This window comes from Aphelocoma coerulescens, chromosome 8 (assembly GCF_041296385.1).
Source record: "Aphelocoma coerulescens isolate FSJ_1873_10779 chromosome 8, UR_Acoe_1.0, whole genome shotgun sequence".
Lineage (NCBI taxonomy): Eukaryota > Metazoa > Chordata > Aves > Passeriformes > Corvidae > Aphelocoma > Aphelocoma coerulescens.
In genome coordinates this window covers 8534879-8549867 of record NC_091022.1, presented here as the reverse complement: position 1 = coordinate 8549867, position 14989 = coordinate 8534879, and the positions used below count along the sequence as shown (strand labels likewise).

General features: G+C 49.5%; 1 protein-coding gene across 19 annotated transcripts in view; it reads right to left on the bottom strand.

Moving 5' to 3' along the window:
* Positions 1-14989, bottom strand: part of PACS2 (phosphofurin acidic cluster sorting protein 2) — a 74362-nt gene that overhangs the window by 1076 nt on the left and 58297 nt on the right. For all 19 annotated transcript variants that reach the window (XM_069022515.1, XM_069022522.1, XM_069022523.1 and 16 more), the window contains 5 exons: positions 11382-11424; positions 7911-7953; positions 6611-6746; positions 3009-3235; positions 844-957 (listed from right to left, as the gene is read on the bottom strand). In XM_069022515.1, coding sequence (XP_068878616.1) covers positions 844-957; positions 3009-3235; positions 6611-6746; positions 7911-7953; positions 11382-11424 — 563 coding nt within the window. The remainder of the gene's footprint in view (positions 1-843; positions 958-3008; positions 3236-6610; positions 6747-7910; positions 7954-11381; positions 11425-14989) is intronic.

Below are 14989 nucleotides of genomic sequence, written 5' to 3'. Positions count from 1 at the left end.
TGGCCACACTCAGCTGCTCTGCCCCACCCAGCTGCACACACGGGGGAGAAAGGCTTGGGAGCACACCAGCTTTACTGAGAACAGCTCAGATTGCTGCTCCAGCATCGCTCACTGACACCAGAGCTCCCCACACTGCTGATTTCAGCGTCACCTGATCTGACTTCTCAGATTTCCTAAGCACACTTCATTTTCGTTTTTGGGCAAATGCACTCTTACAGAGATGGACATCAGTCTCTCCTCACTGGCACTCTAACCAGGACATCCATGTCTCCTAAAGAGGTGACACATGTACTGTGAGCACCCCTCATGCTCTCCAGTCTCACAGGGACCGGGCCAGGATTAAGGAGGTAACCCAAGCAGATCCCTCTGCTGGGGATTATTAACTGAATAGGCTACAAGGAGATTTTTGATACTGGATGCCCAGCTCCACTGACAGATGCTTCAGGTCTGTCTACAAGATGCATATATGGCTCCTGCTGTGGCATGAGCATATGCCAGTGTCCTGCCCAGAGAATAGCCACAATGTCACCACCCGCCACCAACCACCACTTGCACCAGCTGTGCAAGAGAAACAGAAAATGACAGAGAGGGGAATGGAGCCCTGTCCAACCCTTGTCCTCATCCAGAGCACTGAGTCAGAGCTAGCTAAAGATTTTCCTATATCCCAGGCCTATTAAAGCATTCCCCCATGCTGGACACACCAAAGCCCATTCCCCAGGAATATCCCCATCATGCTGGCTCTAGGGCACAGGGCAGGACACCAGGTCAGACCTTTGCCTGGAGGACGATCACAGCATGTGAGCCTTGCCCCAGCACCCAAATGGATGCAAGCACTGCACTTACCACGCAGCATGTTCTGCTGATGTTTCGCTGTGCAAATCAACCTGCTGATTCCTTCAATACACTGGCTCTTTGACTCAACCTCCTTGTCCTTTGTTTTCTTGGGCAAAAACATCACTGGAAGAAAATCAAACCAGCACACAGTGAATCTATGCCACTCACAGGAGCTGCACTGACACTTGTTTGAGTTTTTGCATTTAAACATTCATGCCAGAAAATTCTTACTTCTAAGATCCCCCCTTTTTGGCAAGAGTCTGTCAGTGCTGAGCACCATCACTGATGCACATGAGCATCTTAGCCCTAAGTGTCTCTATGTGAAGCTTTCCCAGCTCATAATCCTGACCCCAAAGGGCACTTTCAGGTAACTCCTGCTCTGTTGGGACACCATGCAGGAAAAACATCTGTATCTGCAGCGCCAGGTCTGCAGCACTGACTGTGGCCCAACACAGCCAGGGCTGCACAAACACCTGGAGAGCAGGAGGGACTACAAAATGGGGGCAGCCAGCAGATAGGGAAGGCATAAGGAGAATTAAAAAAGGGTCCAGTACCCCAAGAACTGTCCAAATGCATGAGCAAAGATGTACAAGCTGGTTCCACAAAAGCTGGTGGTGATGAACACCTCCACTGCAAGCTGGGCCACCCCCAGGGAAGAACATTTGGAGTGTCTCAGGACTGCTTCTCCCAACGACATGACACTTACAGAGGGTGTCACCAGGGGTGGCAGCTCCAGTACCAGCAGGGCCACAGCTGTGCTGGCCTGGGAGTGACTCGGCTGCAGGGTTATGCACCTGTGTCCTGCAGTCCAGGAGGCTCTGTCAGCCTTCTCTGAGAGTCCACCAGGAGTGACTCCCAGGCCGACAGGCCGAGGATGCTGTGAAGGACAACTACTGGCAGCTAAAATGTAAGTGCAGAACCGCCTCACTGCTTCCTTGAAAAGACTTTGCTTCAGAGCTGTTCTCAATTTCTAAAATGTTTCACACTACCAAGGCCAGAAGCAAATATAAAATCACTGACAACGTTTAAAATGTCATTTTTTTAGTTTGTTTAGAGAAAATAAAGCCACGAGTTTAGGAGCAGGAGAGTATTTAACTTCTACTTGCTTTTGACCTGTGCAGCATTCTGTACAAAAGCATAAGAATTATAAAATCATGGAATTGCTGAGGTTGGAAAAGATCTCCAGGGTCATTGAATCGAACTGCTAATCTAACACTGCCAACTGCACCACTGAACCATGTCCCCAACTGCCACATCTACCTCCAAGCATGTAGGGATGGTGGCTTCACTACTGCCCTGGCAGCCTGTTTTAGGGCTTCACAACACTTTTTGTGAAGAAATTTCTCCTAATATCTAATCTAAATCTCCCCTGGCAAACCTTGAGGCTACTTCCTCATGTCCTGTCCCTCGTTACCTAGGAGAAGAGACTGACTCCCACCTTGCTAAAACCTCATTTCAGGCAGTGGTAGAGACTGATAAGGTCACCCTGAGCCTCCTTTTCTCTGGGCTAAACACCCTCAGCTGCTCCTCCCAGGACTTTGCTCCAGGTTCTGCATCACCCCACTGGCTCTAGTGTGGGGGTGGGTGCAGGAGGAGAGCAGGAGGTCCTAGACTCCAATTAAGGGGGTACTCCTGTTTTCTCATCTCACAGGGATCTGTGATACTTCCTGGGCTATTTTTTTTCCCTTACATGCCTTTTATTATTCTCTGTGGCTCTTTTGAGCTAAAGGCTCATAGGATGGGGATATCATCCCAGAAAGTACAACTATCCCCAGTTTCCAGCACACTGCTAGAAAGGAGGGGCCCATTTACCCTCACTGGTGGTTGGGGCACAAGCTGCCTCTTATCTAATCCAACATCCCAAAACAGCACCAGCAGGCTCCCAAGGAGCACAGAGAAGCTGTCCAGAGCATGGCCTTCTGCATGTGCTTGCTCTGTCCCCACCTTTGTTCCTTTGTGCTATACCATCGTAGCTGTTCAGCCATGAGGATGAACACATCCCCTTTCTACCTCACATAGAGGAACCACCCTTTCAAACACTATCACTTTATGCAGTCACTTCTCATCAACTGATTAGAATTTTGGGGATAAAAATAGGACCAAGGGGCTGTAATCCAGCACTGACACATCAGGCAGCTCTGGAGCAGCAGGACAGAGACAGAAGGACACTTTACCTTTTTTGTTCTTTTCTTTTGTCACAACAGTCATGGACATGGTTGGTGTGGTGGCGATCTCACCACTGGCAGGCAGCCTGCTGACCTGGAGGGACCGGAAAGTGCATTTCAGTGTGTTTTTGGTAGTGGAGGGGTCCTTCTTCTCCGGGTCTCTCTTTCTGTCCACAGGTGGAGCTGCAATCCAGTAATCCACCTGCAGGCCCATCAACTCAGCACCGAGGCCCTGGCTGGAAAACAAGAGAAGGAGGTAATTTCTGCACACCTCTCAGCAGAGTTTTGTCAGAGTGGCTGCTATTCCTGGTCAGAGGATAAACAGCTGGCTCTTTGGGAAATCAGGCAGTGACATTTCATAGTGAGACTCAGCAATTACAGAAGCCCAAGAAGTCATCCCTTAGAGATGCAGCCTGAGTCCCCTTGTACAGTGGCATCAGCTTGGTAGCACAGAACCTCACTGAGCCGAGACAAGCTGACCTGCAGCACAGTCATGAGGCAAGCAGTGGGAAAGGGAGCACACAAGCACTTTCCTTAGATGGTGCTGAGTTCTGTGACACAGCAGCAAAGGCAGCTCCTGAGGTGGTCCAGATTACTTCATCTTTGGGTGGGGAAAAGAGGCCGTAAGCACCTTGCTGCTGCCTCCTGAGCACTGATAAGTGACTCTGTCCAGGCACAGCCCTGCCAAAACCAACTCTTAACTGAGGCGAACAAAGACTTGGCAGGTCCTTGAACATCAGGCACTCAGTTCCCAGGCTCCCTGACTTGCTTCCATCTCCTGTGTTCATGAGTTCTTCCTGCCACCAGCTGCCTCCCTTCCAGCTCTGATGCTCCACTAGGTCAAAGAGGACCTCTGCTCACCCCAGCTCCCTGTAACAGAGTTGGCATAAGGCAATTGCCTCCCCCCAAGCCTTGCCACTTGCTGGGGAATTCCACTGTTGGAAGAATGTTCTGCCAGCCCCATGATGTTTGCTAAACAACAGCAGATTTCAGGATATGATCTGTTATTGAAAACTCCTGTGCATCATGTGGTAGCAGCCGTGCATCACCAAAACATGCTGCCAGCCTTTCTTGAGCCAGAAAAGGTAAGATGAGCAGCCTGGGAAATTCCAGCCCTTTCCTGCCCCTGCCTCTCACTGCTAACCCTGAGGGGAGCAGGGGTTCATCATTCAGCAGACCTACAAGTGACAGCCTATACTTCTTCCTACACAGTGACATCAGTGTTGAATAATACACAAGTACCAGACAAAAACCTAAATTTATCTACCAGTCTGTGTCCCCAGTTTGAGAAATGGCAGTTGTTAAGGAAGAGAAATCTGTGATCCTGAATGAAATATGCATCCCTCTGCACCACCTGTCTAGTAAGAAACTCAAGGTAAAGCAAGGACGTCCCATCATTACAGTCCTCTCAGCAAATCCTTTCATTTTCTTTGCCATTTATTCAGCTAAAAGTCAGACTGCAAAGCAGAGTTCATCTTTGACGACCAAAACCAGGTTTTTGGTTCTCAGGGCAATATTCAGAAGTGAGATTCTTTAAGGATGATGCTTTGGAGATACTGCTTTGAGTTTTAAGGCTCCTTTGCATCATATTTCTCAACTCAGTCATAAAGACAATGCATCCTAATGTTCACTAGGGCCAGGCAAGATTTTATGTTCCATTCCAGTTAAACACGTGGCTTAATCATTCACTTTGGGTCACCCTCCACCCCCTGTGCTGTCACTTACAGATCAGGGGAGATGGAACAATGTTGAACCTACACTTCCTCATTTCTTGATGATTTTACCACACAATATGAAACCAAAAAGTACCAGATTCCTAGAGCGGGGGTGTCAGCTTCAGGTTTATCACATCCATGGCTCTCAACTTTTAATACCCTACACTCTTGGGGGCACCAGTTCCCAAACCACTTCCACTTTTGGAAAGCCCATACACAAAGCTCACACACAAGAATGTATGTGACATCTGTGGCTGTACAGCCCCCAGCTCTCTGCACTGCCAGCCAGCTGCTGCTGCAACAGCCTGGGGCACACAGGGCTCTCCTGCCATCAAACCACAGGGACACAACAGGAGGGGCCTGGGGAGCCGGGCCCCTGACACAGGTGAACACGAACATCTAGTCACTAACAAGTCACTAATATCTTCCAGTGCTGGGCACCTAAACTGGGACTTTCACATCTCCACTTCCTCTTGGTAAAAGGGAACTCTTAAGCCAGTTTAAGAAGTCAGAGGTTAAAGGTCCCTGCAGGGCTCTGTGGAGTGGGCACAAAAGGTCCCCATTCTGTCTCCAACAGGAACAGTAGGGGATGCTACTTTAGGAGAGCACATAAGCCCAGCCTCAGAGCATGCCCTTGGACTTCCCCAGCCTCACAATCACAGGATTAGCGATGCTAGAGGGGACATTCCTGAAGCATCCTTTAGTATCCATTAATGGATCTGCTGTCCCTGAATTTGTTTGACCCCTCTTGGATCTGCTGATGCTGCTGCCACAGAAGCAGCAGAGGAAGACATGGTCCCTCCCTTCCTTTCTCCCTTTTGACTGACCTCTTGCAGTGTCACTGTGTGCCCCCAGGTCTTGTGCCACAGACTTCAGAGAATCCCAGAATTGTTAGGATTGGAAGAGACCTCTGGAGATGATCCAGTCCAACCCCCCTGCCAAGGCAGGGTCACCTGGAGCAGGTGACATAGGAACGCATCCAGGTGGGTTTGGAATGTCTCCAGAGAGGGAGACTCCACAACCTCCCTGGGCACCTGTTCCAGTGCTCTGCCACCCTCAACAAACACAAAAGCCCCTGACTTTGCAAAACTTGAGTGGCTTATCTCTTTCCTCTCCACTCCTAAACTCCAGAATCCAAATGCTTCTGGTTTCCCCTTCTCATCAAGAGTGCTGCTACGTTCCCTTAAAAGTTATGGGGAGCTAACAAAATCAAAGGCAACTTTGCCAAATGCTTCTGAGTACCAAAACTGCACACAAAGTGTTAGACAGCTACACCAACGTTTTGTGCAGCAACAAAATGAAGAGTCCTGGCCAGGGCAAGTCTTACTGGCAGCTTTCTAAGGGTTTCCTCCCTTCAACCCTAAAAATTTCAGCTAAACCAGGGCTTAATATTACCTCTAGGTGCAGTCTCCTTGCTATTCAGATATGCTTTCAGGCACACACATGAATGGAAACTGCAGTTCCACCATGCCACCTTACAACTGCCAGCATTACCCTCACAGAGAAAGTCAACAGCTCCTTCAAAAGTCACTCTGACCTCATACTCACTTCACCATTAAAAATATAAGAATCATGAGGGATTAGTCTGGCACCCACATGTATTAAGTCAGTAATTTTTTTGAATACATATAGTCCCAAGAGAATCCTGCCCTTGAGACATGCAGCCTTCCTACTAAGTGTAAAATCCAATCCCTCCTGCCCTCCCCAGCTCCTTGTCGGCCTTAGCAAGGACACAGTCACTCCAGAGGGAAAAGAGGTGAAGGGGGAAGGTGACAACTCCAAATGTTTGCTAGGGATGAAGAAAGAACTATGGGTTTTTCTCTGGAGGAGTTCTCTGCCATGTGTATGCCAGATAAGCCAGCCAAGGGAGCTGTAAGGAGACAAAACATGGTTTACCTTGGGGACGAGAAGCTGCCTGTAACAGACGGTGAGGAAGGGGGCGTGGGGGAGGCTTCTTTCACAGCAGGAGACACAGAAGGCGGGGTGGAAGAAAGGACAATGGAGCTTGAGGGAGCTGCGTCATCAGAGTCACCTTAAAGAAAGGAAGTCACACTGTTTGTCTGGGTTTGTCTCACGGCACAGAACATTGGGACAAAGCTCAATCTCCTTGTCCCTGCTCCTGCTGCACACGTTTTGCTCAGGTTCAATCCAGAGGTCAGCTGGCCCATCAGTTCTGACTGCCTCCATGCTTCTGAAGGGCTTTATGTGTCTGGATAAGAGGCAGGCACAGACATTCACACTCCTCTGGGTTCCTCATTTGGCATCTGCTCTCCTGGGGTTTGCTCCCAGCTGATTTTGAACTTCCTGCACAGCCACAGCCCAGCCCATTGATCTCCTACAGGGAATCTCCCCCTGCAACCACTGCAGGGCAGCACCACTCTTGGAATCCAGTACCTCTGGGCTGATCACAGGGATCTCCCCATTCAATCTGCCTCCACCCTCCAAAGTCAAGGTTTCATCCCCTTCACGTTGGCCCTTCAGGATGGTGGGAGCAGTGTGGCAGCAAGGAGTGACCCACAGAAGGGCTGCCACCATGCACAAACCTATGTGTGACCCAGGCCACAAGAAGCTCGGTATGACAGTGAAACAATACAAGAAACAGTCACAACACAAGGAAAACAATATTCCTGTGCATATGGAAGGAGGAAAAAATGAGTTCACGTTGACAAAATAGCACTACCCCATGTCTGCATATGTAAGCAGACAGTATCCTGTACATCAGCCTTGCACTCCCCCAGTAAAAAACAAATGGGTCTAAAATTTTGCCCACCCTAAAGTTCCCAGGCACTGAGATCAATTTTACTCAGCAACTGAGCCCAGTATAGGGAGACAGGCATGAACTTCTGATGAACTGCTTCCTCAGCTTGAAGCAGGAACCTCCAACTACTGTAACAGTGAATCCACCCTACGGACAATACACATTAGAAAAATGGTGTTTGCACAAATGTGAGAGTAGACCTTCCTCAGATGAAGGTGTGGGAATTTCACCTGGCCTGAAGCACCATGTAAAGTAACAAGAAAAAGGGCCTCTCCCAAGAGAGGGCTCTCTTTCTGCAGACAAGCCACTGGGAGCTAATAAAAACCAATTCCACCTCACAGAGCTCCAAGGCATCAGAATGGACAAGTCTGTTCAGCCTGTGAAGTCAGGCTCCCACCTGCTGTATGACACAGAAAGCACACACAAGATGCTCCTTACCTGATGTTGCAGAAGATTGTTCCACTATTCCAACCTTCACCACCTAAAGGGAGAAAAACAGAAGAGCTCTGTCAAACAAGAGCCCCCTGAACTTCAGGAGCCCAAACCCCAGAATTAAGTTCATCTCTGAAGGCTCCATGACACCGTCCCTGCAGTCAGAGCAGTTAAGAAGGAGTCTTCTAAGAGCCAGGCAGGTCCTGGAAATGTCCAGCCACGCAGTGCCAGCTCACAGCCCTTCCCTGACCTACACAAAGGACAGCACTGACAGCACAAAGGACAGACCCTACAGTGCTGTTACAGACCTGCCCAGCTCTACACAGCCCATCAGGTCCAAGCTATGGCAACTATAGGGCCTGTGGCACCTGTGGGAGGAGAAAGGGTCATAAATATCCCTTCAGCACTGCTTTGATACACCTGCTAATTACAGACACACTGCTTCCATGGCTCAAGAGCAGCCACTGCCAGGGTGCGGCATACTTGGGGTTTGTTAGGAAACCATAGAAGAAACGAAGCACAATTTCTGATCAGAGTTTTCTATTCTCCAAACAAGGGAAATGTCCAACAAAGAAGATAAAGCCCCTAGCAAAGCCTCTGGAGGCAGACAAAGCACCACATGGACAGGTCAGAACGATCCAAATGACACTGTAATAAGGGTACAAATGTGTGTGGCCAACCACCAGCTAGTACATTAAGATTAATGGTAAATGTCACTGGCAATAATTTGTGGAACAGAACATGCTGCAAACAAACTCCTGAGAACACACTATGCCTCGAAAGATAAACTGGTCCTTGGTGATACAAAAGCAGAGACCTTCTGTAGTGATAATCTGGTATGATACACAGGGATCATTACTCTTAACACTGCAGAGAAGAGACCCTTTTGAAGGTCCTTAAGAAACCAGGACTAATGTCTACCCTATACAAATGCTGACAAATGGGAAAGAGCTGCAAAGGGAGCTCAGGTCAATAAAACCTGCTTTAGAATGAGAAATGATGTCACGCAGACTGAGTAGTTTGAAAATAGAAGGTCATTAAGTTCAGACACGACCATGTCTGGACCACATCTCTAGGGAGCACATTTCTGTAATATGGGATCCCAAAAAAAAAAAAAATTAATTATTAGAAGCAAAACGCTTTGCAGAGTTTGGAAAGGTATGCTCAGCAGTAGATCTTGGAGAGTTGTCAGGCTCTCTGGTGGATTCTCATGGTGGATGCAGGCTTGGAAAAGCCATCATGAATTCAGCAGTGTGTGCACAGGCTCCCTGAGGGGCTTGGGAGGAGGAGGCTGTAGCTCAGTTTGGCCAGTCTCCATCCAAAGGGCAACAAATCAGGCTCTGGAGTGCAGCAGCCATTTGTGCTGTATGTGTTAAATGCCAAGAGGATGTTTCACAGACTGTCACTGGCTGTGAACAAGAGGAGCAGAGTTAGGGAAGGGACAAGCAACACAGAAAACTGCCTGCAGCCACCTTCATCTGTAAGCCAGACAGGAAATCTCTTCTGGCCTTTTCCTCCTTGTTGGCCGACTGAAGATGCTGAAGTTCAGACACATGGGAAGAACACAAGTTTAAACACTTTCCCTTCCCTCCTCTCAGGGAGGTGCATGACACCACTGCAGTTCCAACACGCTTCCATCCAGGGAAGTTGCAGCAGCCAGTCCCCTTTCCCTCCAGAAAGAGGCACATCCTGTTAACTCTCCTGGCAACTGGCTGTCAGCCCAACGCAGCTTGACCCTGGCTTTTGCATCTGTCTGGCCCCCTGTGAGGCTCCACTCCCACCACTTTGAGCCCAGCTGAACAGCACAGCACTGCTCTGCTCATTTCTGGGTCAAAGACTGCACAATCCAGCTGCAGGACATCAGATTTTTCACCCCAAAAGCCAAGAGTGCAGCCAACATCAGGAGCTGCAAACCCAGAAGTTGCTGGCTCTCTCTCTTCCTTGTCCAACAGCTCTGAGCAGGCTGCACCTGAGGGAAACAGCCTCAGTGTTCATGTCCAGCCTCGGACTTTGTGAGACACCTGCAACTGGCCTTTCAGTCTCTTCAGATGTGTTTAATGGGGAATTACTGTGTCAGGAATGCTTCAGAATCAAGAGCAAGCAGCACTGACTCGATCCTCATCACCAGATGACTTAGGAAGTCAGTCTGTGCTTTCAAGGCAAGATTTTTGGGGGGGTTGGCAACATTATATACACAACAAAGCCATTCACTCTTCCACCACTTTCAGATAATCAAATCCAGATGGAAAAGCAGTACTAATGTGAGGACAACAATCATTTTAGAGCAACTGGATAAACATTCTGAGCCCCATTTGCTTGCACATAATAAGAGACTAAATCAGTCCTGAAGAAAAGCTTGCAGAGCCCAACAACAGTCTGGGATGTTCCAAGTCCTCTGGGCTTTTCACATTACTGGGAAAGGTGAAATAGCTGTTTTGTAAGAACAGTTCATCACTAGAAATTGGAGTTCATACAAGTTCCCAGCAAAGCTCATCAGCAGGGAACAAATTGGGTAGATGTGTCTGTCTGCTTTTGCAGAAGGCATCTCTTCTTCAACAAACAAAAGTAGATTGTCATCTCAGGAATACTGCAGAGAGAGACTCTCACTATGAGGAGACACCAGAGTGAAAGCAGGGTCAGCCTGAGGGCAAGAGAGACTAAGCTCTTCAAATGCCTTGGGATTTCAGATTAGCTCTGACGCACCCGTCGGACACAAAGGGGACGCGCACATGTCAGTTTCACACAGAGCAGGCACTGCAAGGCCAGCATGCCAGAGAGAAGCTACAAGACAGCAGCACAAACTGGGAAGAGGACATCCAAGAGCTGAAGAGCAGCCAAGGCATTTCTTGTGGCCAATGACTTTACACCCAAAACTTAATGAATTGAAGAGCATGATCAAATAAGGGGAGGGAAGCTGGAAAAGGCAAAGAGCACAGTGCACAAAATACACTGACAGAGGAACAAACATGGCCCTGACCAGATACTTGGCACTTGGCACCTCAGATAGGAACACTTAAGGACAGGAGGAAAAACTAGGGACTACTGTCCCAAATACATAACAGTGGTATAAATCATGTCCCTGCTGGGATGTACTCTCTACTTCCCAGGAATAGATGGGATACTAAGAGGATGGGAGACCATTAGTGACAAGCATGCTGAGGACTGACACTGGAACAGCAAATTTGGCCAAAACAATCAACCAGGGCAACGCTGGGCACAGCATCCCTGTGATCAGGTTTCCAAGGACACATCACATTCCTGTCTGAGGAGTAAAATACACCCTGTAGTTTGCTGAAGTGTCTTAGAGGTTTGCTTACATATCAGGCAGCTGCATCCAGCCATCAGATTCTCACACTGATAATCTGCCTTGGAGCACCCAATGGCTTCTGCTCTACTCCAGAAACCTGTTAAGTTTAGGTTAACACCTGTGAACATATTCTAGCTTGCTTGAGACAGCACAACCCCGGTAACACTCACCCCGACAAAGGGAATGAACTTCTGTGAAGACTCTTCGTCAGGGCTAAAGGCAAAGAGAAGAGAGTTGTTAGCAGCTTGCCTCCACCCCGGGCACCATACTCACTCCATACGTTGCATTCCAGCATGCAGCAGGGACGGACAGGATGCAAGCGCCAGTCCAACGCTCCTCTCAAGGCCCCCTGCCAGCACTAAGAGCCTGCACGGGCGGGAGGAGCGCACAACCTATGGCACGTCTCTGGGGGAGAAGGGCTCTGCCTCCCTCCCTCACGCTCCACAGAGAAACATGCTTGAATGGCATGGCAGTCATCACAGACACACGGCCTCCTACTGCAAGGAAATGGATCTGTGCCACGACAACACGGAGAACTGGGTGTTACTTACTAGTACCTGAGGCGCTCTGCACGCACGGCCTCCAGGCGTCCCCCCCGTGGAGCCATGTGCCATAGCTTGCACATCCCGGCACCGCCAAAGCAGTGGCCCTGCCGCGGGTTACAAGCCGTGACACGTGGTTATTGGTAAAGCACCAGCAAGGACGTGCTCTCACGCTCACACACGCTCTCACACGCTTCCTGCTGCTGGGAGCTCGCAGGCCCTTCCACAGGCACACCGGAGAGGTCGGGCACTGGGGCACACACCAACAGCTAAACCAAGCTGAACAAAAGGCACACCGTGTCCCAGAAACAGCTGGAGACAACACTATACATGTTTGGAAAGCCCCTCTTGCTCTGGGCCCTGCCCAGGGCTCAGAAACCAGAGGGTGGAGAATGGCCAGCAACGAAGGCCACAGCCAAACCTAGCAGGAATTAAGGGGAGACTCGACAAAGATGAGGAGGAAGAGCTGAGTGAGGAGGAAGGCAGGCCTGCAGAGCCACTGCTCCCTCCAATGGCAACAGAGATTAGAGGTGGACCCACAGGGTGAGGAGAAGACCACAGAAGCACATCCACATATTTTCAAGGAACTATGGTTCAGCAGAGGGAAGTGACTGCACGGGCAAGACACACATTTCTCAGTGACTGAGCACAGGAAACAGGTAGGAAGCAGACAAACACTGAGACTTCTCATGTTTCTCTTCCTGTGCATCCCCCAGTGGTCAGAAAAAAAACATCCAGCATTCCTTTCATCCAGAATTTAGCTGGGAGTAGCATAAATACTGTGGGTATTTCTGGGCTGTTTCCAGCACTGACCAGAAATGCACCAAATGCACAAAGATTGTTAATCATTGTGTGATCAGCACAGGTTGGATGGACACTTTTCTCTAAGCCCCATGGAAAGAATGACATAAAACTGCAGTGACTCAGCCAGAGCTCCCTCGTGGTCCAAAGCAGAACATGATTTTGCAAACAGCCTCTCGCTTTGGTTCGGCTCTGCTTATCCATCCTTAAGGCAAAACCAGGGCCTTTGCTCCCTTCCTACCTCACACCCTCAGGCACTGCACCTTCATGGCTCTCCTGAAGCACAGGACCAAGTCCCTTGTTCCGTGTTGGAAGGCAGAAAGGTCACATCTTTGCAAACACAGCTGCAGGTCCCCAGCAAACACATCTCCTACGAACACGACATTTCCAGCTCCAGTTTTGCAAAGGGAAAAGAGAAAACCACAGAGCTGTTGGGAGAGGCAGAGAACAGAGGCTCAGCTCTCTTCTCTTTCGTTTAGTTCCATGGGCTTGGTGGCCGGCAGAAAGTGAGTTCCACTGACCAAGTGAGGGAAGCACAACACCACCTAGTCATCTCTCACTACTGGATGGGTTTGCTCCGAGCTCTGAAAAAACAAACCATGCCCAATTCCAGCAGAAAACTCATTCTCATTCCCCCTGGGAGCGTTGATTCCCACTGCAGAGAGCTCAGGGGCAATTCTGAAATACATCGTTTGCTTCAGTCACCATTTATCACCGCTCACAATGATGCACAGGCTGTTCCTGAAGCAATCCAGCTGGATTTCAGCTCAGCTAGCCTAGTACTGTCACATGTCCTCTTGGGAACTCTGGTCTTGCACATGTGTCTCTGAAAATGCAGCTTATCAAAACAGCTGCTCTTCACGTGGATGGAAGAAAAGATGAAATGACCGTGCTTGTTCTTCATTTCCTCCTTCATGCTCTTCCCAATTTTTGTTCTTCAGGATCTCAAGATCCCAAAACATTAATTCAGAATCCTTTCACCTTGGTAACAGCTGCTTTGATTCATCCTCCTACCACAGCCCTGCAACTAAAATATCTCCCACCTCTGGAAAGGCAGCTTCCCCTCATTACCTCAGCTGCACAGATTCCCAGGCTGCAGAGGGTTAACCTCATATGCCCAAGGCTTTTTTTTACCCACAGGGCTTATGAAGGCCCTGGTACCTCAGCTGTAACTTAAAGCCAAACCTGGCCCCAGTTTGTGATTTGTAGCAGTTATTGATGTGCCATCTCTCTAACTGGGAGGGTCTCAGGCACTCCCTTTATTCCAGTCAAGTCCTGAAGGAGGCAACAGGAAAGAGAGGAGTTCTATCACTGAAGGACTAGAAGGACTCTGGGCCATTTCACCCCAGGCAATCCAAGGCTTATCCATGCAATCCAAAACCTCTCCAAGTTTTATCTATGGTATGAAATCTGTCCTGCCCACTGAACAACTCCAACTGTCTGCTGGCTAACACTGGCCTGGTTCCACCAGGGTCAAACCAAAACGGGACAAAGCAACTCCATGTCCTCACAACACATCAGAAGAGTCTCCTCTCAGCCTTCCCAAACACCTCCTCTCCAGCACTCTTCACATTGCTATGGCAGGCTGGACATGGTCAACAGGACATCCATAATTTCTTGAGCCTTGATTCTCCTCTGCTGCACTCCTGTTGCATTTCCAGCAGCTGCCCAAGGAGTTTGCTGCAGTAACCAGCCAGATAACATGGGCTCTGCTGAGCCAGAGGAGGGACCGTGCCCCTGTTCACCAGCCGTGTTCATGTTCGGCACTGCTGCAGGGTGTGTTTGAGGAGAAGCACCCAGAGCAATGACCTGGACTCTGCTTAGCCACTGCCCTGCAGGGCCTCCGAGACACACAGCAGGCAGAAAGAAGTGTAATCCGTGCTTCCGACTGCCCAGGAGCCCTCCAATCCAAGGGAACTGGGAGCAAGAGCTGGGAAGTGGTCTCAAAAGCTTTTGGTAAACACATAACCAGGCAGGCAGTGATCCAGCCCTTGCCCTGACAAGTGAACAGTGCTGCCACTTCCAACAGCCAGGCTGCTTCCCAGATTCATGCAAGGGCTATCCAGAAGCCACATGGCATGAGCTGAGCTGTGCTGGGAACTGAATTACAGTGGGTGACGCCAGCCCAGCAATCCAGCTGCACTGGGAATGAGTGCTGAATCTCAGACCTCAAATACCACAGGGTTTCTTTCAAGAAAACAATGCAGAGCGATATCAATGACATGCTCCTCCTAGTGAGAGGCCCACCCCTGTCCCCATGGTCTCAGGTCCCCAGGTGTTGCCTGGATTGCACTGTTCCTTCACAATTCAGTAACCAGGACTTCTCCCAGAGCTCACAGATAGAGTCAGTCACCCAGTGTAACTCAGAGGAACTGCAATGGCACTCCATTTCCTTCTTGAACCCCTTTCCTCATTGCCAGCCCCCCGCTTTCAGG